We start from the raw sequence: 24,850 nt of genomic DNA on the forward strand, positions 1-24,850 counted from the left end.
AGTACCAACAGTTTCCTATATTAATTTTCTGTCAGTTCCAGTCAGCATTGCCATGAAAGAGCTTTGTTTTTGCCTAACAGTGAAGTACACGTTGAGCCTGGCAGTGTAGGTATGCACCGAGGCTTGAGACAGTTGTCCATCCTCACACACAGGCCACACAACAGACAGACCTCCATGAGAAGGAAAACAGATCATTGTGAAGCTTCTTTGCTCCGCCGCAGCTCAGAGCTCACTGCTGTACACGTTGTTTATTTAACTTTATACCTATTTTTATCTGCCAAAATTGCACAGAAGCCAGTTTTTTGTAAATCATTGCTGTATATTGACAGTATTAGCTAATAAAAGTCATGATGCATTATATTTTCCATATTGCAAGGCTTTTGATAACTTATAAGTGCATTCAATAGTTGCATTTGGAAACAGATATTAACCATCAGAATTTACTATTGCTTATATTCTTTTAACAGCTTTCAGAAACTCTCTGACCGTCATAATGAATTTTATAGCTGTATAAAATTTCCTTTTCTCTTTTTTTAGACAGTATTATCAATATCCATTTTAAGTATCCAGATATATATTTTTGTCTATCCTTTTCACAGTTAGAAAGTATGCTGTATTTCACCTGTAGCAGTACCATGCATACAGTCACACAGTGCCATGCCTCTGTCTTTACATCTATTCTTGCTCATGTTTGCCAATGAATACAAACATTTATATATACTGTACTCTTTGCCTGTTTGAAGTTAGTCTCCTGCATGTTTTCACTGGCTCCCAGATGTTGCTGTGGGCAACTGTGGCAGTGTCACCGCGATGGGTCGCCAGCCACCCTGCGGCACGGAGAAGACTTGCACTGGAGTCCATCACGGCACACACAGCTCCTCCCCACAGACGCCTATGGCATCCTCGAGTTCCAGGGCGGTGCACACCCCACCAAGGCTCACGTTAGTAGATGGCAACACTGGCAGAGTAGACTAACCTTTTCTATTTATACATCATTTCTTGAAGTTAAAAAATATATGTTTGCTTAAAACATAAATGAAAATGAGGCAGGACAGTGCACACTACTGTTTAGGGAAATTGTATTTTTTTGTGTTGTATCAAGAAACTTTTTATGGGATATGGTTATGTAGTCATACACTGTTGTTGGAATAAGAACCGTACAGTGTGATAATAGTTTGAGTTAGCCACCAGCCATAACAGTGTTGCTAATTTTTAACTGTAACAACAACTTATTGGCCTTTTCTCAATGTGCTTTGTATAAATGATCAATAACATGCAATAGAGACAGAGCTGAGTGTAACAGTGTGAGGCTGAAGGTTGTCTTGGCCTCAAGTGAGCATTCAGGTCATTTCCCAACACATATACAGTTCACCATTCCAGTTTAATACTCATGTCAGGATAGTCTTTTATTTTTGTTTAGGGAGGCCCAGATCACTAGTATGCCTTCTTGAACAATACTGGTGGTCATCCCCAACCTGAAGTGGAGCTGGCAGAATATTTTATAGTGGTCGTAATAAATATTTCTTCTACTTGGGAAAATTGAGCTGAGATCGAAAAAAATCATTCATCTTCATGCCTCAGCCAGTTTTCCCAGGGTAGTGTTTTCCAGGGGCTTATGAGTTTGCAAACACACCCTAAACAAATATTCTCCCATTGGCAGTATATTCGGCTGGCCCACGACACTCGACCCGACCACACACTGCAGCTCCTGACCGGGGAGTGGGGCCTCGACCTGCCCAAGCTACTCATCACCGTGCAGGGCGGCAAGGCAAACTTTGACCTGCAGCCCAAACTGAAGAAGGTCATCAGGAAGGGTCTGCTGAAGGCTGCCAAGACAACGGGCGCTTGGGTCTTCACCGCTGGCACAAATACAGGTGTGTGTCAGCAACTAACCAGCCAGACCCTTGCAGGCACAGAAGATGTATCATGAAAGAAAAATAATACCACTAAACTTAAGTGTAAACTAAGAAGCTCAGACAGCACCAAATTTTTTATTGGCTATTTGATGTATTTTTAGTTTAGATTTAAGGATAGACACCTTACCTGGACCACGGGGTCTGTGTGGCCTGAACATCTATGTAAATCTCTCATCTACCTGTCTACCTATCCACCTTCCATTTCTAGGGCTGGTAGCAATGTTAGTAATGGAATTACTTCAGAACCGATGGGCAGATATTTGAACTTCAGCCTTGCACCGCCTTAAAGCTGAAGGGAGGCCTTGTGGCTGACCTAACGGCTCCACTACTTTAGCTTTTTGCCGTAACAGAAAACTGCTCTCAGCAGATATTTAGGGAAACTAAAAACTTTGCAGAGGAAATTCTGGAAACTTTTGCCTCTTTCCTTGAATTTGAAATATGATGCTGTATGAAGAAACATGGGATCAATGCTTTTACTTTCATTATTTTTACAATATGCTGATGCACTAGAAGGTATGATTTTCAGTATCTATACTGTTTGTCTTATGTTATTCTTGCTTGGATTTTTTTACAGAAAAAATTAATTGGTGTTTAACAGATGTTGTAAAAGTAAACTGGAATCCCATCGTCAATAAATCACTTTAGTATTAATACCAATTTACAAGTTCTTTGCACAACGCTAAGTTTTCTAGAGGTTCTCTTTTCCGTGCCTTAGTCGTATGTGGTAGGCTTGTTAATCGTTTGGTTCAGCGAGTCATGCACTCTGTCTTTATTACAGCTGATCATCCTGTTGTGTTTGCCATCTCTCGCTTATTATGGAGGTGGTCACTAGTGATAGTTGTGGTTATGAACAGTTAAGTTAGTGCTTACAACACTTTATATTCTGGCAGCCTTAGAAATATTGGCTTCTTTACTTTTTTGTACTTATTTTTTTTATTTAAGTACATATGTTGGTGCTTTAGGACATTTTAGATACTAGTGTTAAAATTCCCTTGGTGTCAATAAATGTTTTTGATAACACTTGCGGGTATCAAGTCATGTGTGTTAGATCCAGGACCTAAGTATAAATTTTTGGCTTATATAGACCACTTGTGTGACTCGGCTCTTTCTTTCAGTGCCACAAAAACCTTTCACACAAAAATACATCCCCTGAGGCCACAAGGAGCTATAGCATGTGCCCCCAACTTTACTTTCAAAACCTATATTTACTTAATGCCCCCAAGACCTTGCCTGAGGTAGAATGTTGGAACACGAATCAATAAAGCACTAGAATCAGATTGAAAATTCCCAAATGAGGAACTTAAAATTGACAATTTGGCTACAAGGAGTCCATTCCTCACCTATGTTGTTTATAGTCGGCTGAGAAACTAAATTGAACTTCTTCTCGAAAGCTATTATAGTGTGAGCAGCATCCAAGCATTCATTCACTAATCCATTCCTTATAAACTTAACATAAACTTCTTTCACCGCCCAAGATGAATGGTGTTAGCAGATACTACTTAACCCAGTAGCTGCGGGGATCATGTTTCTTAAAGGCCCCTCTACACGAGAATAATGAGAAAAAATCATCACTCACGCAAATCATTTCATAATATATATCAACGCATTTATGATTAGTTTACGCATCATCTATTTTGGGGGGTTTCTATCAAGGCAAAAATTTGGCCCGTCGCTCGTACACGGTAAAGCCACAAATTTGGCCCTTCGCTCGTACACAGTAAAGCCACAAATTTGGCCCTTCGCTCGTACACAGTAAAGCCACAAATTTGGCCCTTCGCTCGTACACAGTAAAGCCACAAATTTGGCCCTTCGCTCGTACACAGTAAAGCCACAAATTTGGCCCTTCGCTCGTACACAGTAAAGCCACAAATTTGGCCCTTCGCTGCTACCAGGTTAAAGGAAGTCAGAAAATATAGTAAAAATAGAAAATTCAGAAACAGTCAAGCTACTATGTATTACCATCTTTCCATTTTCCATGTTTTGTTGGACTAGAAAAAGAGCATAAGAGAAAACCTTACAATATGCTGCTCCATAAAAGAGGGCATACTGAGGAGTGTGTCTTATTTACCTTTTAAGAAACACAGGTATTACATCCTGATACAATTTGACATGCTAAGCCTCTGTATACTTATCAATGGGTTAAGGCACCATAGTGAAAATGATAACCTTGGAGCAGGGTCATCCAGGCTTCACACCACCCATGCCTCACACCACCCACGCTTTGCACACTTTTTATACAACGCTGATTAGTTAGTACAGTAGACCCTCTATTTAATGCAAGATACATACCAAAGAAATCTGTGCTAAATTGAGGTTTCATTATGGAGGATTTAATGATTTGCAATTGGTGGACCTTCATTTCTTTGTGCGTATGTAAAGGAGTCAGCTCAAGGGTGTGTTATATGGAAATCCTTAAAGAGAAATCCACTAAATGAAGGGTCTATTGCACATGTGGTTCACCCTGCTTAGTACAGTCTGTAGGCATACGGAATGATAATTATGCTAACTAGAGCTATCAGGCATGAGGTTATTGACATTGGCTGGTCTGAGCAGGAGTCACCAGGCATGTGGGCGAGGCGCTGGTGACAGAGAGCTCACTGAGGGTTCGCAGCGGCCGCCTGGTGAGTGTGGGCATTGCACCGTGGGGCATCATTGAGCGACGACAGGACCTCGTCGGGCACAACAAGGATGTCCCGTACCACCCCATGAATTCCCCCAAATCAAAGTAAGTTGTAGTGCCAGTTGTGGGTGTAGTAGTGGATATCCTCAGCCATTCTTGTTTTGTTGTCATCTCTGTTGGTGGGATGTGTGAACAAAAAGAAGGAAGAGTAATTGCCATAAGGTAACTCCCTTAAATATAGATGTGTTGATTTCCTTATCTATTTTCATGGCCCTCTTTTTTAGGGTTGCAAGTTTCCACAAATGTTCTATGTTTTGCTTGTTTTGTCAGATTCGTTGCCCTAAACAAGCACCACACCTTCTTCCTCCTGGTGGACAATGGGACGGTGGGCAAGTATGGGCCAGAGCTCATCCTGCGCAGGAAGCTGGAAAACTATATCTCAAAGCAGAGAATTGAAACTCGTAAGTCAAATTAAATTACTACCTATTTCATACATATCTCAACATTTTTTTCTTAGACTTTTAATTAGAGTTTAAGCTTACTGAACATAAAGGATACATGTCAAGAATATAGTAAGCATATACTAAATGTTATTCTTATACTTGTTAACAAAAAGTCTGTAATACAATTGGTCTTTCCTTCCAGGCGGCGGCTTGGCAACTCCTGTGGTGTGTGTTGTGATCGAGGGCGGCCCGCAGACCATCCGGCAGGTGTTGGAGTATGTCACTGACTCCCCGCCCGTCCCTGTTATTGTTTGTGACGGAACAGGACGAGCAGCTGACATACTGGCATTTGTACATAAGTGAGTTGTTGTGTGGTTGAATAGGAATTATCAGTCCTATCATACCACTGTCACCTTTTGTAGTTTGTCAAAAGTATTGGTAGAAATTTGTTTTGTGAGTTCCTACCTTTCTTCCCTGAACAGGAGGAATCAGTTTAGAGTCTGACTGAGAAAGCAATGTCCTCCAGCATGCCTTGTGTAAAGTTGTGTCCATTTGTTTAACATTATGTTTAATTATTTTTCAGATATACTTTCTCAGGTCTCAACATGATAGAAGGAAGTCGGGAAACTGTGATCATGACTCTTGGGCGAGTGTTTGAGCTGCGGCCGGTGCAGGCGGAGAAGCTCTATATGGAAGTGCTGCAGTGCATGCGCAAGAGAGATCTGGTGAGTGTGTGTGTCATTTACACTTTGCCTACAATTGTCAGTAACATGCCAGCAGTCCCTTCATTTAGGTCCCATAACAGTAAAATAAAGTTGGATTTTTAGTATTACTCTGTAGTAGTAATTCCAGTAGCTGTTATTCACTCATGGATGATTACCATGGATGACTTCAAGCTCTTTTTCTTTACCTAGAATCAAACAAATGACAGGAGAAATAAAAAAAAAGCAAAGTTGTATCTTGCTTTGAGTGTCAAAAAATTGAAGCATTTTGAATTTTCTATATCACTGACACAATAACCATCTATTTTTTCCTTTTGACAGATTACTGTTTTCCGCCTCAAAGAGGGCTCAGAGCTGGACCAGAGCATCCTGTCGGCTCTGCTCCACGCCCAGCGCCTCAACCCCCCGGAGCAGCTGTCCCTCGCCCTCACCTGGAACAGAGTGGACATAGCGAGGTCACACGTCTTCAGTGAGGACGTTGAGTGGTCCAAAGGTACTCAACTGTGACTTTTCATCACGTCAGTTGTAAATTTATGTTGAAGTATTTTTAGGCAATATTTTGTTTTCTTCCCAGTTCTATGTCTGTCCCTTGGAAGTGCTGTATGAATGTGACTTTCTTTTACTAATAAAGTTTTCCTTTATTTTCAATCTTATGTTTTCTGTTCCAATTCTGCCCAAATAGTCACAGCTAATGACTGTGACCTTTCATCCATCCTCCAGGTTCGCTTGAGCAGGCCATGATGGACGCTCTAGTGAACGACCGCATTGAGTTTGTGAAGCTCCTCCTCGAGCAAGGTGTTATCATGAACAAGTTCTTGAGTATCCAGAGACTTGAAGAACTGTATAACTCAGTGAGTACAATGGACGTATGTAGCCTTTTTCTTTTATTCATGCTGTAAGTCCAGGTGCTTCCCGGCTTATAAAAGTTGAAGTTATGAACCTTGAGAGATGCAAACAAGCCTGTCTTCAATGCTTCACCCTCACACTCCCTTTCTAGCCTTAATGGAGAGTGGCATGATCAGACCCTTTGCCCTCACTCTCCCCCTTTACCTGTGAGATAGAAAGACATATCAAACCCTTCACCCCCACTCTCCCTCTTTGGCCGCAAGGGAGAGTGGCATGATTAAATACTGTGCCCACACTCTCCCCTTCCAAGTGTGTGAACAGTATCAGTATTGACAAAAAATTGTTACTTATGAACATTGCAAGTTAGAATAAACCCCAGAAGCCAATATTGTTTGTAAGTAGGGAAGCACCTGTGTAGAATATCTTTTGTTTTTATTTTTCTAGTACATTTCTGGAATAGTACATTTCTGCAATAGTGTATTTCATCATGTTATGAAGTGGAGGTTACACACATCCATCGCTGCATTAGTAAACTTTATCCCATTGTGAGGTGGAGGTTATACACACATCCACATTTGCATTAGTGAATTTTTGCCCTCAGAAAAGTGGTCCTTCAAACACGTTGCGCTACATCATTCGTGACGTGAAGAAGAACATTCCTCGGGACTATCGCTACACTCTAATAGACATCGGCCTCGTCATCAACAAGCTGATGGGCGGTGCTTACAGGTGAGTCTCGGCGTGAGTCTTGATCTTGCTTAGACATTCACTCAGTAGGCTGTCACTTTATCATAAGATGGATTCCTTAACCCGGTAGCAGCGACGGGCCAAATTTGTGGCTTTACCATATACCAGCGACGGGCCAAATTTTTTCCATGATATAAACCCCCCAAAATAGATGATGCATAAAGTGATCACAAATGCATTGATATATCTTCGGAAATGGTTTGCGTGAGTGATGATTTTTTCTCATTATTCTCGCTTAGAGGGGCCTTTAAGAAACGTGATCGCTACAGCTACTGGGTTAAAAGGTTTTCTTAAATTAATTTCATCCTAAATCAAAGCATTGCTCCTTGATTGAATAACTGAGTGTAATTTGGTAAAGTAAACAGATACATGCAATTTACTGATGAAAAACACATGTAAGTATATATAAACAGGTTTTTATATGATTTTTGAGCAGACCCAAAGTACTGTTTTGTAAGATCATGCAATAACACTTACAAACTACTACATATAGATTAATAGGATCTTATAATAGTCTATATAACTCAGTAAAACCCTAGTAACATATGCCATCCATCTTACTTGAGAATTCTTCCCCCAGAGCTTACTACACGAGGAAAAAATTCCGCACCGTCTATGAAAACATGCTGATGAGGTCGCCGCGCCTCCATCGTAACAACAGCAGCATCTTCCAGGCCAGCAAGTCTCTGCTGCAGAAGAACCCAAACAGCTCGCCCAAGTCCTACATCAGCCAGGATGACTTGAGCTCAAAGTTTGAGTTTGACTACCCCTTCAGTGAACTCCTGGTTAGTGTTTGAAAAGGAGGAAGACATGAAGGGAACGGATATGTAATCTAAGGAGAGTTTAGTTGTAGAAGAGAAATTGTCACTATATACATACATATAGATATAGACATTGAAGAACCTGATATGTAATTTAAAAAGGTTTTAGTCATAGAATATAAATCATCACTATATACATACACAGATATAGACATAGAGGAATCTGATATGTTATTTAAGGAGAATTTTGCCATAGAATAGAAATCATAACTTGCATATACATACATAAACATACATATATACATAGAGAGAGAGAGAGCGAGAAGAGAAGAGAAGAGAAGAGAAGAGAAGAGCAAGAATTAAAAGAGAATTTAGAGATACAATAGAAGTCATCTCTGTATTCTTTCAGGTGTGGGCCGTGTTGACCAAGAGGCAGGGCATGGCAATGTTGATGTGGCAGCACGGCGAGGAGGCCATCGCCAAGGCGCTCGTGGCGGCCAAACTGTACAAAGCCCTGGCACATGAGGCCGCCGATGATGACCTGGAAACAGAGGTGTACGAGGAGCTGAAGGGATACGCCAAGGAGTTTGAGGCTTTAGGTGAGGGTCAGCTGTCGGTGGTCTGGGAATATAAGCATTTTTTCAGTCTTCATCATCATTATCACATTTAGTTTTTGGTATATGTTTTATGCAAGGGTTTTAAGTTAGGGGTTGTCAGTGGTTTTGGAGTATAAACATTTTTTCTATTGTCTATACATTGCCACCATTATCACACCTTGTTCTTGTTCTGTGTTTTATGCAAGGGTTTTATGTTAGGGGTTCTCAGTGGTTTTGGACTATATACATTTTTTCTATTGTCTATATCACCATCGTTATCACACCTAGTTTTGTTTTATGCAGTGGTTGGGTTCTGGGAAAACCTCGTAATGAGAACTGACATATATTTACACTGGTTATGACAATTCATTCATATACTGGTGGAGGAAAGTTGAGTGTAAGATCAGTCATCCAACTTATATTCACTGCAGAATGGTTCGTCTTGATTACTAGACTCCCACACCTCATATCCACTGCAGAGACTGGCTTCCCACCTTTAATCGTAAGCAGTACAGTCGAGCATTATAACAGTATCCTTTCTCTGTTTCCTCAGCCTTGCAGGTAATGGACTACTGTTACCGCCAAGATGATGACCGGGCGCAGCAGCTCTTGACTTACGAATTAAGGAATTGGTCTAAGCAAACGTGTCTGTCTCTGGCCGTTGCTGACAACCACCGCGCTCTGCTGTCACACACCTGCTGCCAGATCCTCCTGGCTGACCTCTGGCTGGGGGGGCTGCGAACAAGGAAAAACACTAACATTAAGGTGAAGGGAATTTCTTGGGTTTTCCTTGGAACTGAATAAGATTAGAAGAGGGAAATAAGAAAGAACATAACTGATCTTAATATATTCTACATGTATATAAATGTTGTTCCAGTTTGTTAACCCATCTGCTGCATTTGGCACGGATTTGGCTTTCACTGGTAGCCTGGTAATATATAGTACTCCTAGGTCTTTCTCTGCCTCTGTGGTGCATAATGGAGTGTTTCCCATGTGATATTGGTGTGCTGGATATCCCCTCCCAAGGTGCATGATTTTATATTTTTCTTCACTGAATTGTAGTAGCCACTTTTTGTTCCATTCCTGTAGCTTGGTGAGGTCTTCTTGTAGGAAATCCGAAGTCAAGGGGTTAAGTCTTCTTTCCCACCCCCAGGTAATGCTGAGTCTGCTGTTCCCGCCACTGGTCCTGCTATTGGGGTTCAGGAGTGGTGAGGAGTTGAAGACGATGCCACAGACGCGTGAGGAACACCAGTACGATGATCCCGAAAGGTCCTCAGACTCCGAGAGCGACACAGACTCGGACGATGAGAACATGGACCTGAGGAACGATCATGATCCTGAGGTAAAGCTGAAGTCCTCTCTCTTCAGATGTACAGTTCTGGAAGCCTTCAGTTCTCTCATTTCTACTTCTTCTCCTCCTCTGTCCACCTAACTCAGTGATGGTTTGACCTAAGTCCCTGGTAGCTTTCCATTTCTTACACTTTGGCCCCTTGCCAATCTTTCACTGCCCTGCCGAGATATCAAGAGAATATGTACTTTGCATTTTTAAACTTTTTATTCCCTTTCATGAATAGTTTATTCACATCCCTTGCATGAACAGCTGACTGATGAAATTGATGCTTGTTTTCCTGTTTCCCATTTCTTACTCACGAGTTTTCCTTCCCCTGCAAACACCTCCCCAAGCAGTCCATCATCTTGGGCCTCTTGTCAAGTGTGTGCACATGTTGAAGATATGCAAATATATACTTATTTTTATTGGTCTGCTGAGCACTTTATGATATTTTAGGAAATTACAACTTTTATAGATTTATATGAACTCACATGCAACCATATACTGCAAGGTAATATAGATCATTAATATGAGCATTTTAGTTAGTGATGTAGCTTAGTCTGATGATACTAGTTTCCAATACTGAACATAAAAGTGCATTGTGTTTATCATAGCATACAGTTTTTAATATTTTTTACCCCTTACATGACTTTTTCCACCTTAGAATATAAACATAAGTGAAAAGTGATTATGTTAGCCATACACACAAGAAGTGGTTAGGTATGTGTGATGTTATATGCAAACAGTGTCATGAAGTATATATGTTTGACAGGCTCATGTGTCTGTTCATGTTTCTTTGTGCTTCTCTGGTGTGGCGTGCTGGGTGCTACATGGCTGCTTATCTTACATTTTTTCTCTTAACCCTCCAAATTACTAATACTGAGAGATAGTTATTAACACATTGCTTCTTGACAAGAGGACTGTTGGTTGGCATGACAGTACTTTTTCTCCTAGTGGCCACAGAGATCTTTTTGAAGGTACTTTTTTCCTGGCACTTGCGATGTGTGTCCCTCTCCTTCTAGGCCCAACTGGTCAACTCTGTGTCGCTTCCCTCTCACCCCGTCACCCCAACCCTCCAGCCCGAGGTAGGACATCCTGGAGGGGACTGCAGCAAGCTTAGTTATTAGCACATCGCACAGGCCACTCTAGCAAACTTAAATAGGACATTCTTAGAGCACTAAAGCAAACTTAAAATGTTCTTGAGAGTGCTGCAGGAAGCCTAACAAAACAAGATAATTGCTTGAATATCCACGAAAATTCTACACCAAACCTTACAGAGCAGAAAATGTGTTCGGCCTTGGGAGCATGGAAGGCACAGTAGCAAACCTGACAGTAGAAAACAACTAAGACTTATATGTTATTACAGAGCACCCTCAAACTTACACTTTCATTTGGTCCCTCGGGTCCTCATGAATATATGCATTTGTGAATGATATACTTTATACATGCATTGCCGTAGCTGTATTTGGTGTGTAGCCTAATAAAGTGTTTGTGTGAAATACTGTCATATGTCCCAGCACACTTTCCTGGGGCATTACACTGTTACATGTGTTCTCTCCATTAGTTTTGCTGAATAATGGCACTTCACACCAATGTTACCAGATTGTCGTACTTGGCATATTGTTTTTGCCAATTTCTGACCAAAAACTATCGCACCCACAAAGATAACGATATGCATTTATAATTATTGTTAAAATCTGTAATTATTAATGCTCTTTTTTGCAATATTTTGGGGCCAGAAACCGGAAAATACAATGTAATGCATACGATAATCTGGCAACGTTGCTTCACACCCAAATAATATTTGTATTAAAATTAAAGCATTCCACTCTTGTCTTTCCAAATGTGTTTCTTATCTGATCACAACTTCACCAACTGATGCAGCGGGTCACATTGTAGTACGGCGACTAAGCCTGGTGGGCGAGCCTCCCATAACTCACTCTACCAGGGAGTTACCTCTTTGGCTGACTGGTTAAGGAGTGGCTCTCCCGTCTCACTGGTCGCAGGTTCGATCCCCGGCACCGGCAAAACCTTTCCTTGTCTGGATTAATTTCTCATGTGTTTCATTACACACTGTGGTCGTGTGTGAGTGTAGTGAAGAGAAAGTCTCAGGCATTACAACATACACACACCACACTCCACTCTTGTAACCTCCCTTTCTCTACACGGCCGCCTGCCAGTGAATGGTGAGTGGTGCTGGTGTCCATGGATAGGATGAAGGCAATGAAAAGGACTATTGTGATTAAAGCCCTGGATGTATGAGTATTTATCTCCTAGCTCATGAGAGAGGAAGTGGATTACATTGTCTAACTTCTTGACTCGAGGTGTTGGAGAGGCAAGGGGCAGGAGGGGAAGAGCAGTGCATGACTTTATCCTGGATGCCTTGTTTGGTTCATCTTACTTATTATATTGCCCTACAGTAACGAGTCTTTTCCTGGAACAAATGGGAAATCCAGTTAGATGTCACAGTCATGGTTCTTTATATTTCACTAAGCTTTTACATAGTGATAAAGATAAATTAATGTGAAGTCCAGTTTGATATTCTGTATGCTGCAATTGTTAACCCATCCACTGCGATTGGCACGGATTTTGCCTTCACTGGTAGCCTGGTAACATATAGTCCCAGGTCTTTCTCTGCCTCTGTGGTGGATAGTGGAGTGTTTCCCATGTGACATTGGTATGCTAGATATCCCCCCCCAAGGTGCATGACTTTACATTTTTCTTCACTGAATTGTAGCAGCCACTTTTGGTTCCACTCCTCTGGCGTGGTGATGTCTTCTCATAGGAATTCTGCATCTAAGGGGTTAATCATGTTATACTTTGCTATTCAGTTGAGGCTCTGGGCACATCATCTCAAAATTATTATTCTCTCTTTATGATTGATGGACATTGGGCTTACAAATGTCAAATTTAAAACTCTCAAACTCTGCTGACATTTATATTTCTAAGCTTCTTTACTAATATTGAAATAACTGGTATTGCATGCTGGTTAAGTCTATGGTTATGCCATCCTTCCTACTTTATACCATTATTCATTCCTCTCAAACGTTTCTTCACTCCATCCATGACTACACGGGGAACTTCAAAATCCAATATCTCATTCTCTTCACCCTTGTTACTACTGTGCAATTCGGTGTAGAGTATTTCTTCAGTTAACTACTTCATCCATATTATTTACATTGTTGACTTGCATTTTTTAGAGCAAACAGTTGACTAAAGCCAATGTCCGGTACACTCTTTATTGTTTTCATGCTTCAGACATTCTATAAGAGCTCACTAGACCTTGTCCGTCCATGTTGAATTTGTGGATTACGCAAACTTGCCCTCTCTTGGTAAGTGTACACACACACACACACACACACACACACACACACACACACACACACACACACATTTAGATAGATGGATAGATGGATATATTCACACACACCTATGCATGTATATATATAACCTTTACACTCCCGCAAAATCACAGTCAGTCTTCAGAATCTCAGTGCATGTACATCTACCACCACCACCACCACTACCACCATTCCCAGTGGCAAAAACAACAACAACAATAACAACAACAACAATAACGATGGCAATAACGACGCTTCAGTATGTGCAGGTAAAATTAAACGCACACAACAGTTTTTAACGCACACCGCAGCTAAGTTCGTACAGGGTTTCAGAGGATAAAAAATAGGAAAAAGCAGCTTCTTGGGTCTGAAATGATTTCCACATGTATACCACAACCACTGCCAAGACAGAACACAGCTACACCTATGTTTGTTATGCATACACTTGCTCATTCATATGCACTCAACCCGTCCGCTGCGATTGGCACAGATTTAGCTTTCCCTGGTAGCCTGGTAACATATAGTCCAAGGTCCTTCTCTACATCTGTGGTGGATAGTGGAGTGTTTCCCATGTGGCACTGGTGTGCTGGATATCCCCTCCCAAGGTGTATGACTTTACATTTTTCTTCATTGAATCATAGCAGCCACTTTTTGTTCGATTCCTGTAGCTTGGTGACGTCTTCATGTAGGAAATCTGCAGTCAAGGGGTTAATTTGCATCCAACAAATCCAAGTGTGCATGCAATATATTTGTTTATTGTTAAGGAAATGCTGCTGGAACATTCAAATCACACATATGTAAACCATGCATGTGCACACCTCACCATGCTGTCCACCAAGCAGGGTGACTCTCGGCCCATTTCTGCCGTGATATGTTTGTGTCAAGGGTGAGACATTGCTCAAGTCATCAAAATTTATGTAAACCAAATATGTGTAAGTTGAGGGTGCCCTGTAAACAAGTGGTATCTTAGGTAGTGACAGTATTACCACCACACACATGCATGCGATCTAGTGTCTTTCCATAGAGTAATGTAAGAAAAGTAGGTTTGAGCAAAACATGGTATTAGTTGGAAAAAAAACATAACTGATCTCTTGAACACCAGAGGTTCCTTTCTTAGACTTAGTATAGATAAGGGAGTAGAAATTATGTGTCTAGTTGTGTTCATAGAGGAGTAAGAATTAGATTCACCTGTTGTGCTGATTTTTTCATCAAAGGAGAGAGCCCAAGGGCAAAGCAAATATAAAAAGAAGCCCACAAACACTGCTCCTATAGACAGTGGGCAGGAGGAGCCCCAGAAGAGTAATCCATGACTCAACACGGGACTTTATCAACAGGCACCACTATGCAACAGCAACAGTGCCGGGCCCATCACCAGCACTCTCATTGTGCCGCCGCCCCCTGACGCATCCTTGGCCGCCGATGAGCACCACACCTCCATCAGGCAGAATGGGGTGTCTGGTGGCCACCTGTCTGTCCTGGACTCTTCCGTCTTTCTCAACGGCCGCTCAAAGCAACTCCCAGCAAGAATCAAATTTTATGAGTTCTACAATGCTCCCATTACCAAATTCTGGGCCCATTCTGTAAGACTTCTGCTTGCATCTTGGTGTTTATATTCATAAGTGTTTTAATATAAGTCATCCGATCTTTTGTATTCATCACTGTCATCGTTGAAACACTATTCCACCCACCAGCAAAGAACAAAGCTGTTACATAGAAAATCGTCTTTGCATCAGAACTTCCCTCAAAATTACTCCTTTATTCATTTTTGGGAACTGCTATTCAAAGGAGCCAAAGATCTGTATTAGGTCACTGAACTTGCTGAAACTGAATCAAAGAGAATTAAGTCTGATTGACTGTTCAGATATACATTTTTTCATTCCTCTAACGCATTGTTCTAGTTCTCTGCCTCTCCTCCAACAGATAGCTTACGTCTTCTTCCTGTGTCTGTACACCTACGTTGTGCTGGTGAGGCTCCCTAAGCAGCCGGAGTGGATGGAGTGGTATGTCATTGCCTATATATCCACACTCATCCTGGAGAAAGTGCGAGAAATACTGTCGACGGAACCAGTAGAATTAAAGTAAGTTATTCAGCATGTTATCCTTAAACTGTGTAGCTGCTGCCATCACACTTATTGTTTATTATTTACCCATTGTGGTCACGCAGGACAAAAGTGTATGTTAGACAATTCCAAATTTTGAAACTAGGGATGTTTTATGTTGTACTTCCTAGATTTGATAACCTTTCTGTCAACTAATTAAGGGAAACTTTTAGTCTCCAAACTGTTATCATCATGAAAGTACTCCTGCAGATACAGTTGGTTAGAAATTTGTTTCCATTATTGAGTCCATAGTGAGGTCTTGTCCATTGTAGATTTCTTTTAAGTGTGGGATATTACCCTTTGAAATGCTAGTATGAGAATATGCATTTGCACATTTTCATAGAGCTGCTACTGAATAACAAGAATTGCTATGGGCTTTGTTTCACACTCATACAGCTCCTGAACATTCCATATATGCCTTGGTAATTTATGCATGTTGCTGAGTGAGATAAGCTGAGAGAAAGAGCATATACTCTTAGGCTGTAACAGGAGTTTGAAGGAACATGACGAGGGATTTTCTCATGCTTCACTTGTTGTCCTCCAAACTGTAGTATATGACATTCAATTTCTCATTTATCATTTTCTTCCTTCCCTCAGGCAGAAGATTGCTGTGTGGTCAGACAAGCTGTGGAATGTGTGTGATCTGGTGTTTGGGGTGCTGTTCATGATCGGCCTGACGCTGAGGCTGCAGGACCAGACCATGCAGGCCGGCCGGGTGATCTATTGTGTTGATATTATTTACTGGTGAGCACAGCACTGTTTTCTTAAAGATATTGATTTTATATATAAATGAAGAATGCCTTACTTTTACAAATGGTATTTAAAGTGCCTGAGGTCACTGCAGCAGCAAGGTCAGTAGCATCCCCTTGACCAAAATTATATGGGAAGCCCAATAAGTTTGAGCTCGGGTTACTTTTGTCACAAATTTGATAAGTAGACTTCCATTAATATGGTCTCACAAAATGATGGAAATTAATGAAAAGTATGAAGCTGGGTTCAGTTGTCTTTCAATGTTGCAGTAGTTTAAGAATCCTTGAGATCTTTGGCCATTCACAACAATCAAGAGCTTCAGTGCTACGTTCTTTTACCCTAATTAGCTTTTCATTCTTGCAGGTATTTAAGAATCCTTGAGATCTTGTCTGCCAACAAGTACCTCGGTCCCCTGGTGATGATGATGGGCAAGATGATAAAAAACATGGCCTACTTTGTGGTGCTGCTGCTGGTGGTGCTGATGGCCTTCGGGGTGTGTCGGCAGAGCATCCTGTACCCCAACGAGGAGCCTCACTGGCGCCTCGCACGTCACATCTTCTACCAGGTGGGCCCCTCGTGGCAGCGCCCTGAGTGGCTTCCCTGGGCAGCTCTGTCTGGGCACAGGATGTGTTTGGCAGTTTGTTCATGCCATTCCAAACAGTACTCAACTAGGGAGAAAAAATTACCTTGGAATATCTAGCTGCAGTATTTAACTAAACTTCTGTCAAAATTAAGAATCCGTATCACTCGTTACTTTAACAATGGTTCACTTTGATCCCTTTGTTCAGATATCCTGAGTAGTTAATTTCCTCATATGTGCACAAAGTGAAATGGTGGGCATGGAATGGCAGACCTTCCCTAGAAGTGAATGATAAGCCGTGACTGCATGTGATAGGCCACTTACCTCACCACCTTATTATGGGATACAAGGGTAGAGGAATTATAATGATAGAGTTTGTTGCTTTACCAGTGAAATATTGCCCATTAAACATATTTCACTTCAGATCCATTGATTTTCTGCTGTGAGAGTTGGCAATGACATTATTTAGCAAATTAAATTGTAAAAGTTGTTTAAAATATGTTGCTAATAAAAATTATTCAATTTTTTTCTTTTACAGATTGAAATTGGTCTAGCTTATTTGTTCTCAGTAGAGGAGTTTCTAACTGCATGATTTTTTGATAAAAACTTCACAATTTTTGCTGGCAGGAATTTTATGCTGAAAGGAAATAACAATTTTTTCAGCCATATTTTATGTTGTACGGAGAAGTGTTTGCCGGAGACATTGACCCCGACTGTGGAGGCGAAGGTGAGATCCCCTGCCACCCTGGCCGCTGGCTGACTCCGACAGTCATGTCCATGTACCTCCTGGTGGCCAACATCCTCCTCATCAACCTACTCATCGCCGTCTTCAACAACATCTTCCAGTCCGTCAATGCAATCTCTCACCAGGTGTGGATGTTCCAGAGATTTCAGGTGAGTGAGTCTTTTTGTCAGATGGAGTAAATCTTGTAAATCCTATTTATTTTTTATGACTTTGGCCAATGCTGATATAGAAAGACCTTTATCTTTTACAACTTTACTTTCAATGTTTGTACTTTTACAGTCTCTCCACACTGACACGGTCTTCCATTTTCCTGTATGAATCAAAGCCCTTTAGGGCAATCCATTTTATCGTATTACTAATACAATAATTTTATATAACAGTAGAGTTCCTGTTGTGCAATTTTCTAACATCTTCAGACCATGAGAGACATGAATAGCTTTTTCACACCTTCATTTCCTTGTCCGTAAAGGTTGTGATGGAGTTTGAAGGCAAGCCCGTCTTCCCCCCGCCCCTCATCATCTTGTCACACGTCCACCGAGTCATCAAGTACATCTTCAGGAGGTGGAAGGGCAAGCCGCTTCTCTATGACAATGGCCTTAAGTTGTTCCTCGATGGGGAGTCTCTAGAGCGGCTGCATGACTTTGAAGAGGAGTGCATGGACGGCTACAACAGGGAGAGGGACCAGAGGGAGCAGATGAGTACTGAGGTGTGTGACCCATGACTGTACCAACTTAAGTAGCACATCAATACAATACCAGACTGATCTTAATTTATCTTTTTAATTAGAATTGCAATATAATTTATTTATTTTATATGCAATGTGTTTGTATGAGTGTATATACCAGAAGATTTGCCAGTATTAAGCATATGTGATGTATATTTATTTTCTATTTCTCAAACGATCTGGTCATGTTTTTATCACCAGGAACGAGTGCGAGTGATGGCAGAGCGCACCGAGGGACTGGCGCAGAGAATCGAAGACATGCATATCAAATTCATCGGAGCAATGACATCAGTGAATAACCTTGACTTCCACATAAAGAGACTCGAGGAAACGGTGGAGCAGACCAAGAACAGTTACGCCGTGGTCCATCGCTTCATGACGAGCCACGTGAAGCGGAGGCGGTCCACGTCTCCTTGCTCGGGTTCTGGCACGCCAAAGTCTGACGGTGGCTGTACCTCTCGCTCCGTGTCCCAGACGAGCCTGCACCAGATGCTTGAGGAGACTGAGAAACTGATGAGCAGACGGCACACTCCTGACGAAGAGCTGAGTGACAGGGAAGTGAGTGACACAACGGATGCTGAACCTGAAGGGTCTCAACACCGGCTGTCTCCCAAGCCTGGACACTTTGAAGTCAGCCACATCGGCATTCTAGAAGGCCTAAAGCTTGACTCAGCAAAGGTCTCCAGTGCCAGGCATCCCAGGCGGCATAGTCGACGTAAGCAGAGGTTAGATTCTGAGTCAGGAAGTTCCCAGGGCCGTGCGTCAAGGGAACGAAGATCCTCTGGTAGCCGAAAGAGCAGTATTCGCAAGTCTTCCAATGTATCTGGGGATATGAAGCCACTGTTCGGTCCTAAAGTGTGCTTCATAGATGACACTGAAGTGATCCCTGGGCACCATGTACATCACCCGCCTCCAAAATATGAGAGGTGTCTCTCTAACCCAGCCCAGCCCATTATACAGGTCATCCCACCATCGTCACCTCCACAGATCTTCACCTTCGCCAGCGAATACACAAGTCTGGCGGATGAGCTGGAGACAGTCTGCATGGCCCGGCTGTCTCCGCCCTCCTCCCCGCGGCTACACTACCAGAGTCAAGGGGCTCCACAAATCCGTCGGCGCTTCCTGTCAGAAACTGCTGGAATTTCCATCACAATAAGCCCCAACCCATTACGGGATGCTGAGGAGGCAGACTACCAGCTGATGGAAGGTTTGATTCAGAGAAGAATGCACAGAGACTCGGAGAACTTGGCCATTTCCTTGGAGGACCTCTGTTCAGTCAGGACGGATTTCTCAGACAATGAAGAGGGATTGACTCCTCACCCCAACAGGAGAGACTCAAGGGTGATAGACCTACGAAAGAGACACAGTACAACAAGCATCGATGCCACCCTGCCTGACATGCTGTCAGTCCCAGGCTCCATCCCTCTCACCTCCCCGCGCATCCTCACCCCCACAGGCCGCAGAGCCTCTTTCCTCTGCAGCGAGAACACCCGGCTGGCCCTCTCCCAGCCCAACAGCCCCAGCACCCGCCGGTCTTCCATACACGGGGATATGCGCCAACACTGGGCTTCCTCAAGTGCCCTGCCAGCATCTGAGGCCTGGCAGAGAGCAACGTCAAGGTCTCCCCGTCCACACTCACCCCCATGCATGATGCCTCAGGTCGTAACAAGTCAGAGTTCACCGGAACCCTCGTGTCAGTCTGATAGCCAGCCCTCTATGTCAACGCTGCAGGTCCCGGCTGTCAAGGAATCCGAGGTGCGGCCCAAAGATTCCATCACTGAAACTGAGTGTTAATCTTTAGGCGAGAATGTCATATACTCCGCACAGCCGTAAGTCATAAGATATCAGTGTAATACAAAAAATTAGTTCAGTATTTTAAAAGGATAAATGTCAATGATCATTATATACTACAGAGAGAAATAGCTTTTATGGGTAACTTTTTATTACAACTTCGTACTTTTAGTGTTGATGAATTTCTCCTGATAGAGCTAGACTCAGACTTATGTGAAGCTTGATTTGATTGAGTCTCTCCTTGAATGGCTTTGATTCTTTTATTAGAAGTGAGCCATAAATACTTAATTATCTTAATTTATTCAATGAGCAATAATGGTGCAATGCTGTATGAAAGTAATTTAAGAGTGTCTGGAACTGTAGTTTTTAATGAGTGATATTACCCGGCAGTTCCAGAGCCATTACGAAAGAATAAGTTAAGCTTGAAAAAAGTTATCTGCAAATAAAGAATTATTTTATTTTTATAATTTCTTTTGTTTTTCATGTTATGCATTGACCTCACCATATTTTTTTAAGGAGTCAGAAATTAGTGTGAATGTTTACAGCATAATTAAGACTTGCAAGCCAGTATGTAGACCCAGTTACTCCAACTAGCAGCGGCTGACCACTCATAGAATAGTACAATAATACTTCGTAGGTGTGAATTACTTTTTGCTCATTTTTTGTAGCCTCAATATAAAGTTGAATTTTTTTACTGTTGAATATAAAATGACAAACATGCGTTCATGACTACCAAGTGACAGTGTAAATTGTTAGCCAGGCCCTGAGGTGTGGCGGAGGGAGGGGCCGCACCTCAACACTGTTGTCATCACACATCCTCGACTCACTCATTCACTGCACATTATATATAGGCATCAGACAGATTTTATTCACTACATTCATCCATATATTAACTTGTATGCTCAATTTTACAATACCACACCATACCACTGGCCACAGTCCCTCACATGGTAGGTACAGTATTACCGTTGTTTTCTGTTCTTGTTATGACGCTGATCACCAGCTTCTTATATACTATAAATATATATTACATAATGCCATTGCTTATAGAGAAATGAATATGAAAAGTATTCAGTGTAATGTTTCTTTCCTCTTCTCTCTCTTTCTATCAAAGGAGAAGTTACGTGAAGTGCTTGCCTTCTAAAATAATTGATTGAATTATATTTTTGCTGAAATCTCCACTGAATGTTAGAGTGTAATATCAAGCATGAGTTACTGCACCCATCAACTAGTACTCGCAGTAATACTTGACGAGCATTAGTACTAGACATATACTTAGTGAATTTAGAGAAAATGTACTATTGACAACTCTCATATAAAAAAAAGACATATATTACAAGCTGTACATTCACTCTTAAAACAGTAGTAGATGCACTGCTAACTGGCCAAAACTGTAATCATTAACTAATAGAAAAAGAACTATTGAAAACTGATGAGGATAATACTGTAGCATCATGGAGAGAACAGTATGGAATAAGGTGCTGCTTTTGACCTACTACGTACCTGGTGAGTGTGGGTGTTCGTGTGTATTAGTGTATGGGATGTTTACCTGGGTCCTCTGAAGGGTGTGAAATCTCTGAATGTGCATGTATAAGAGACTAGTGAATGCCCAAGTGTGTAGGAGGTAAATTTTCAACATAAGGTAACTACATCCTCCAGTTCTAAGGACAAAACAATTTTTTTCTGGTAAGTCTTAATTGATCATTTTGACCATATCTCTTGCAAATCGCTTGTTTTTTCCATTTACCCTTTTAGAAAATTTATGACTTCTGGGAAACAATGCAAATTAAGAGTATACTGAACCTCTAACCTGAACACTGTGGAGGGAGGAAAGTTTACTATACCTAATGACCTAATTGAGAGGAGTTGCAAGGATTTCACTAACAACTTCCACCCGAAATTGACCTCTCTTTTGGCTAATCTTTACTTTTTACTTTAGTGGGAGCGGCGAGTAGCGGGCTTTTTTTATTTGTACTCTAGCTTTTTGTTGCCCTTGAGCTGTATCCTTTAATTGATGTAAAAAAGAAAAAAAATACCATTATTCTTTCTGATTCGTCATATCACTGAGCCCGGAATTCCCAGACTCTTTCAGCTCTCACAGTAACTATATCCAAAGGCCACAAAGAATTAACCTGGTAGCTGCGAGGGTCATGTTTCTTAGGTTGGGTTAGGTTGGGTTAGGTTAGGTTAAAGGCCCCTCTAAGTAAAATAATGACAATGAATCATCACTCACGCAAACCATTTCATAATATATATCAACGCATGTGTGATCCGTTTATGCATCATCTATTTTGGGAGGTTTATATAATGGCAGAAATTTGGCCCATCACTGGTACACGGTAAAGCCGCAAATTTAGCCCATCGCTGCTACCGGGTTAAGATACATCAGGTTCTCATGAATGTTTTTAATGTTCATGGTGCAGAATTAAGTCTTGTCAGATCATCACTAGACTCAAAACCAATCCTGGAAATACCCTTCACAACCTCTACCACAGCCTTATTAGTTGTATGTAAGCCCAGAAATGTTTGACCATATGATTTTAGAATGAGGAGGAATTAATGCATGATGTTAGGGTTTATTAGAGGAAGTATGGAACATTGAAGCTGGGGGAGATAGAGAAGGAAAGGGCTGGGAAATAAAAGGGAAGGTGGGGAAAGAGAAAAGGAAAAGTAGAAAGGGAATGAGAGAGTGGAGGATTAATAAGAAGAAAGAGCATATAACATCTTGAAACTGGGGAAGGGAAAGAAGAAAAGGCCTGGAAAGTAAAAGAGAAGGAGGGAGTGGAAGATTAAGAAAAAGGAAAATTGGGGAGAGAAGACAAGGGCTGGGAAATAAAAGGGAAGGAGGGAGTACAGGATTAATAAGAAAGAAGAAGAGAGAGCATATAAAACCTTGAAACTGAGGAAGGGAGAGAAGAAAAGGAGAGAGTGGAAGGTTAAGAAAAAGGAAAATAGGGAAGAGAAAAAAAAGAGCTGGGAAATAAAAGGGAAGGAGGGAGTTAAGGATTAATAAGAAAGAAGAGGAGAGAGCATATATAACACCTTGAAACTGAGGAAGGGAGAGAAGAAAAGGCCTGGAAAGTAAAAGAAAAGGAGGGAGTGGAAGGTTAAGAAAAAGGAAAATTGGGGAGAGAAGAAAAGGGCTGGGAAATAAAAGGGAAGGAGGGAGTGGAAGCTTAAAAAGAGAAAGAGAGAACATATGTCGTGCCATTCATGGGCACTCTTTTAATTAATTATGTAGGTTCATTATACCTCAAAGTAGAATTAATTATTGATCATTTAAACCACAGAGTAAAATTAGTAGTTTATTCACCCAGTCTTATAAGGCACCATTATCGCACACAGGATCATCACCTGTCCAAGTAATATAGGTAACATGACTTTAAGAAAGTTACTTGAGGTAATTATTGTTTAGAGATTCTGATGGTGAACTAAGGGTCATAGGACAGGGTCCACTTATTAGAGGTTAGCTTACGTATCTTACATCACTAATTACATTTGTAAATACCATGAATACAGGTTAACATTAACACCTTAAACTAACATGCACACATGGCAATAAGTAGCACCAACATAATAACTGTTTCCACCCACACGGGGAAACACAGACTCCACCATTCCACACCTTAATTAAGTCCTAACTAAAACTAGTGAGTGTTTGCGCTTATCCATTGTTACCCCTGAGAACGACACACATACCACCCTTTTGGCCTTCTCCTTTCCTTCCTCTCTTCACACACCCTGCCACCGGCAATCCCCCACAACCCAGCTTCAAAAGTGTTTACTGCTGCATGTTGGCCTTGGTCTGGGCGACGCTCAGCTTCCCATCTGTCAGGCTTGCCTTTGGCGCACCTGAAAGGGGTGATGTCGCTCATGAGAATCCCAGTCTCAGTTATAGTATTATAGCCAAAGTGAGTTGAACACCGTGAACAGTTCTTTCCTCACCTGAAAGGGGCGATGTCGCTCGTGAGAATGAGCTCGCTCCCACAACCTAGTGCGAGGAAGGGGCGTTAGTCTCGGCCCCAAAATGTCTTGGTGTGACGTCTCGGAGTGACAAACTGACCGCAGGTTAGGCCTGCTTGAGACCTGAGATTTCCTTGGTAGGCCTCCAATATCAATATAAGGTCACTGGTATTTTATTTCCATTATACATATTTACCGTTCTCCCGCAATAATTAAAAGAAGGCAGATTGACCGCTTTTGGCAACGATACCCTGTTTTGACCCCTGACACCTCTGAATTTTGTTGACACTACAGATTGTAGGGGAGATTTGGGAGCACCAGGCCTCTTTGTTTCAACCCCCATCTCTTCCCTCTCGCTCTCTCTCTCAAACTTCTTTCTCTCTCTCTCCTCTCGTACTTTTCATTTTTTTCTCCTTCTCTTGTGTACTTCCTTCTTTCCTTTCTCTCTCTCTCTCTCTCTCTCATGAGAAACCCACATACATATATAACTGGTTGCGCAAACACCCCAGGTTAACTCTATTTACATGGGGAAAAATACCATTACAATTGTAGTACATTTCGGGCCATTACACATATAACCCCTAAACACTGGTAGGAAGAAAAAGGGCTGGGAAGGAGGGAGTGGAAGATTAAGGGGGGGCGGAACAGCTGGAATGGAAAAATGGGGTCAAGAATACTTTTTTTTTTTTTTTTTTTTCATAAAAAAACTAAAAAAAAAACATAAAATATGACTATGAATAGACGCCTGGGAAAACGTTTAAAAGGGACGCGGTGCGACATTTTTACACGCACGGATGGACTTTAAATCTTCTGTCTTATGAGTTTCTGCTCTATTTTTTTTCTTAGGCTTGGTGGGATACGCCGAAGAAGAAGAAG

The 24,850-nt window shown here is 41.6% G+C and overlaps 1 protein-coding gene and 1 long non-coding RNA gene across 13 annotated transcripts in view; one reads left to right on the forward strand and one right to left on the reverse strand.

The window, feature by feature from the left end:
• Nucleotides 1-20,478, forward strand: part of LOC126998746 (transient receptor potential cation channel trpm-like) — a 120,577-nt gene extending 100,099 nt beyond the window's left edge. For 5 of the 10 annotated variants that reach the window (XM_050860740.1, XM_050860744.1, XM_050860741.1 and 2 more), the window contains 21 exons: nt 776-941; nt 1,661-1,874; nt 4,470-4,641; nt 4,867-4,997; nt 5,182-5,338; nt 5,563-5,704; nt 6,023-6,194; nt 6,422-6,567; nt 7,149-7,276; nt 7,875-8,079; nt 8,465-8,654; nt 9,205-9,416; nt 9,805-9,993; nt 13,457-13,591; nt 14,657-14,902; nt 15,243-15,400; nt 16,019-16,165; nt 16,535-16,736; nt 17,415-17,645; nt 17,966-18,202; nt 18,422-20,478. In XM_050860740.1, the coding sequence (XP_050716697.1) occupies nt 776-941; nt 1,661-1,874; nt 4,470-4,641; nt 4,867-4,997; nt 5,182-5,338; nt 5,563-5,704; nt 6,023-6,194; nt 6,422-6,567; nt 7,149-7,276; nt 7,875-8,079; nt 8,465-8,654; nt 9,205-9,416; nt 9,805-9,993; nt 13,457-13,591; nt 14,657-14,902; nt 15,243-15,400; nt 16,019-16,165; nt 16,535-16,736; nt 17,415-17,645; nt 17,966-18,202; nt 18,422-20,014 (5,173 nt within the window). In that variant the 3' untranslated portion in view covers nt 20,015-20,478. Of the gene's footprint in view, nt 1-775; nt 942-1,660; nt 1,875-4,469; nt 4,642-4,866; nt 4,998-5,181; nt 5,339-5,562; nt 5,705-6,022; nt 6,195-6,421; nt 6,568-7,148; nt 7,277-7,874; nt 8,080-8,464; nt 8,655-9,204; nt 9,417-9,804; nt 9,994-11,003; nt 11,067-13,456; nt 13,592-14,656; nt 14,903-15,242; nt 15,401-16,018; nt 16,166-16,534; nt 16,737-17,414; nt 17,646-17,965; nt 18,203-18,421 lie in introns of all 10 variants that reach the window. The other 5 variants (XM_050860746.1, XM_050860749.1, XM_050860742.1 and 2 more) reach the window with 5 other exon arrangements.
• On the reverse strand, nt 9,239-24,602 carry LOC126998748 (uncharacterized). 3 transcript variants are annotated; one of them, XR_007752979.1, is made up of 6 exons: nt 23,957-24,602; nt 23,711-23,863; nt 19,860-20,003; nt 17,944-18,159; nt 16,626-16,839; nt 9,239-9,386 (listed from the first exon to the last, which is right to left on the reverse strand). It is a non-coding gene; the product is annotated as an uncharacterized LOC126998748 (long non-coding RNA). The 3 variants fall into 3 exon arrangements; XR_007752977.1 differs by lacking the exon at nt 23,957-24,602 and having other exon boundaries at nt 23,711-23,950; XR_007752978.1 differs by lacking the exons at nt 17,944-18,159; nt 23,957-24,602 and having other exon boundaries at nt 23,711-23,948.
• Nucleotides 24,603-24,850: the final 248 nt, after the last annotated feature.

Source organism: Eriocheir sinensis, chromosome 15, assembly GCF_024679095.1.
Source record: "Eriocheir sinensis breed Jianghai 21 chromosome 15, ASM2467909v1, whole genome shotgun sequence".
Lineage (NCBI taxonomy): Eukaryota > Metazoa > Arthropoda > Malacostraca > Decapoda > Varunidae > Eriocheir > Eriocheir sinensis.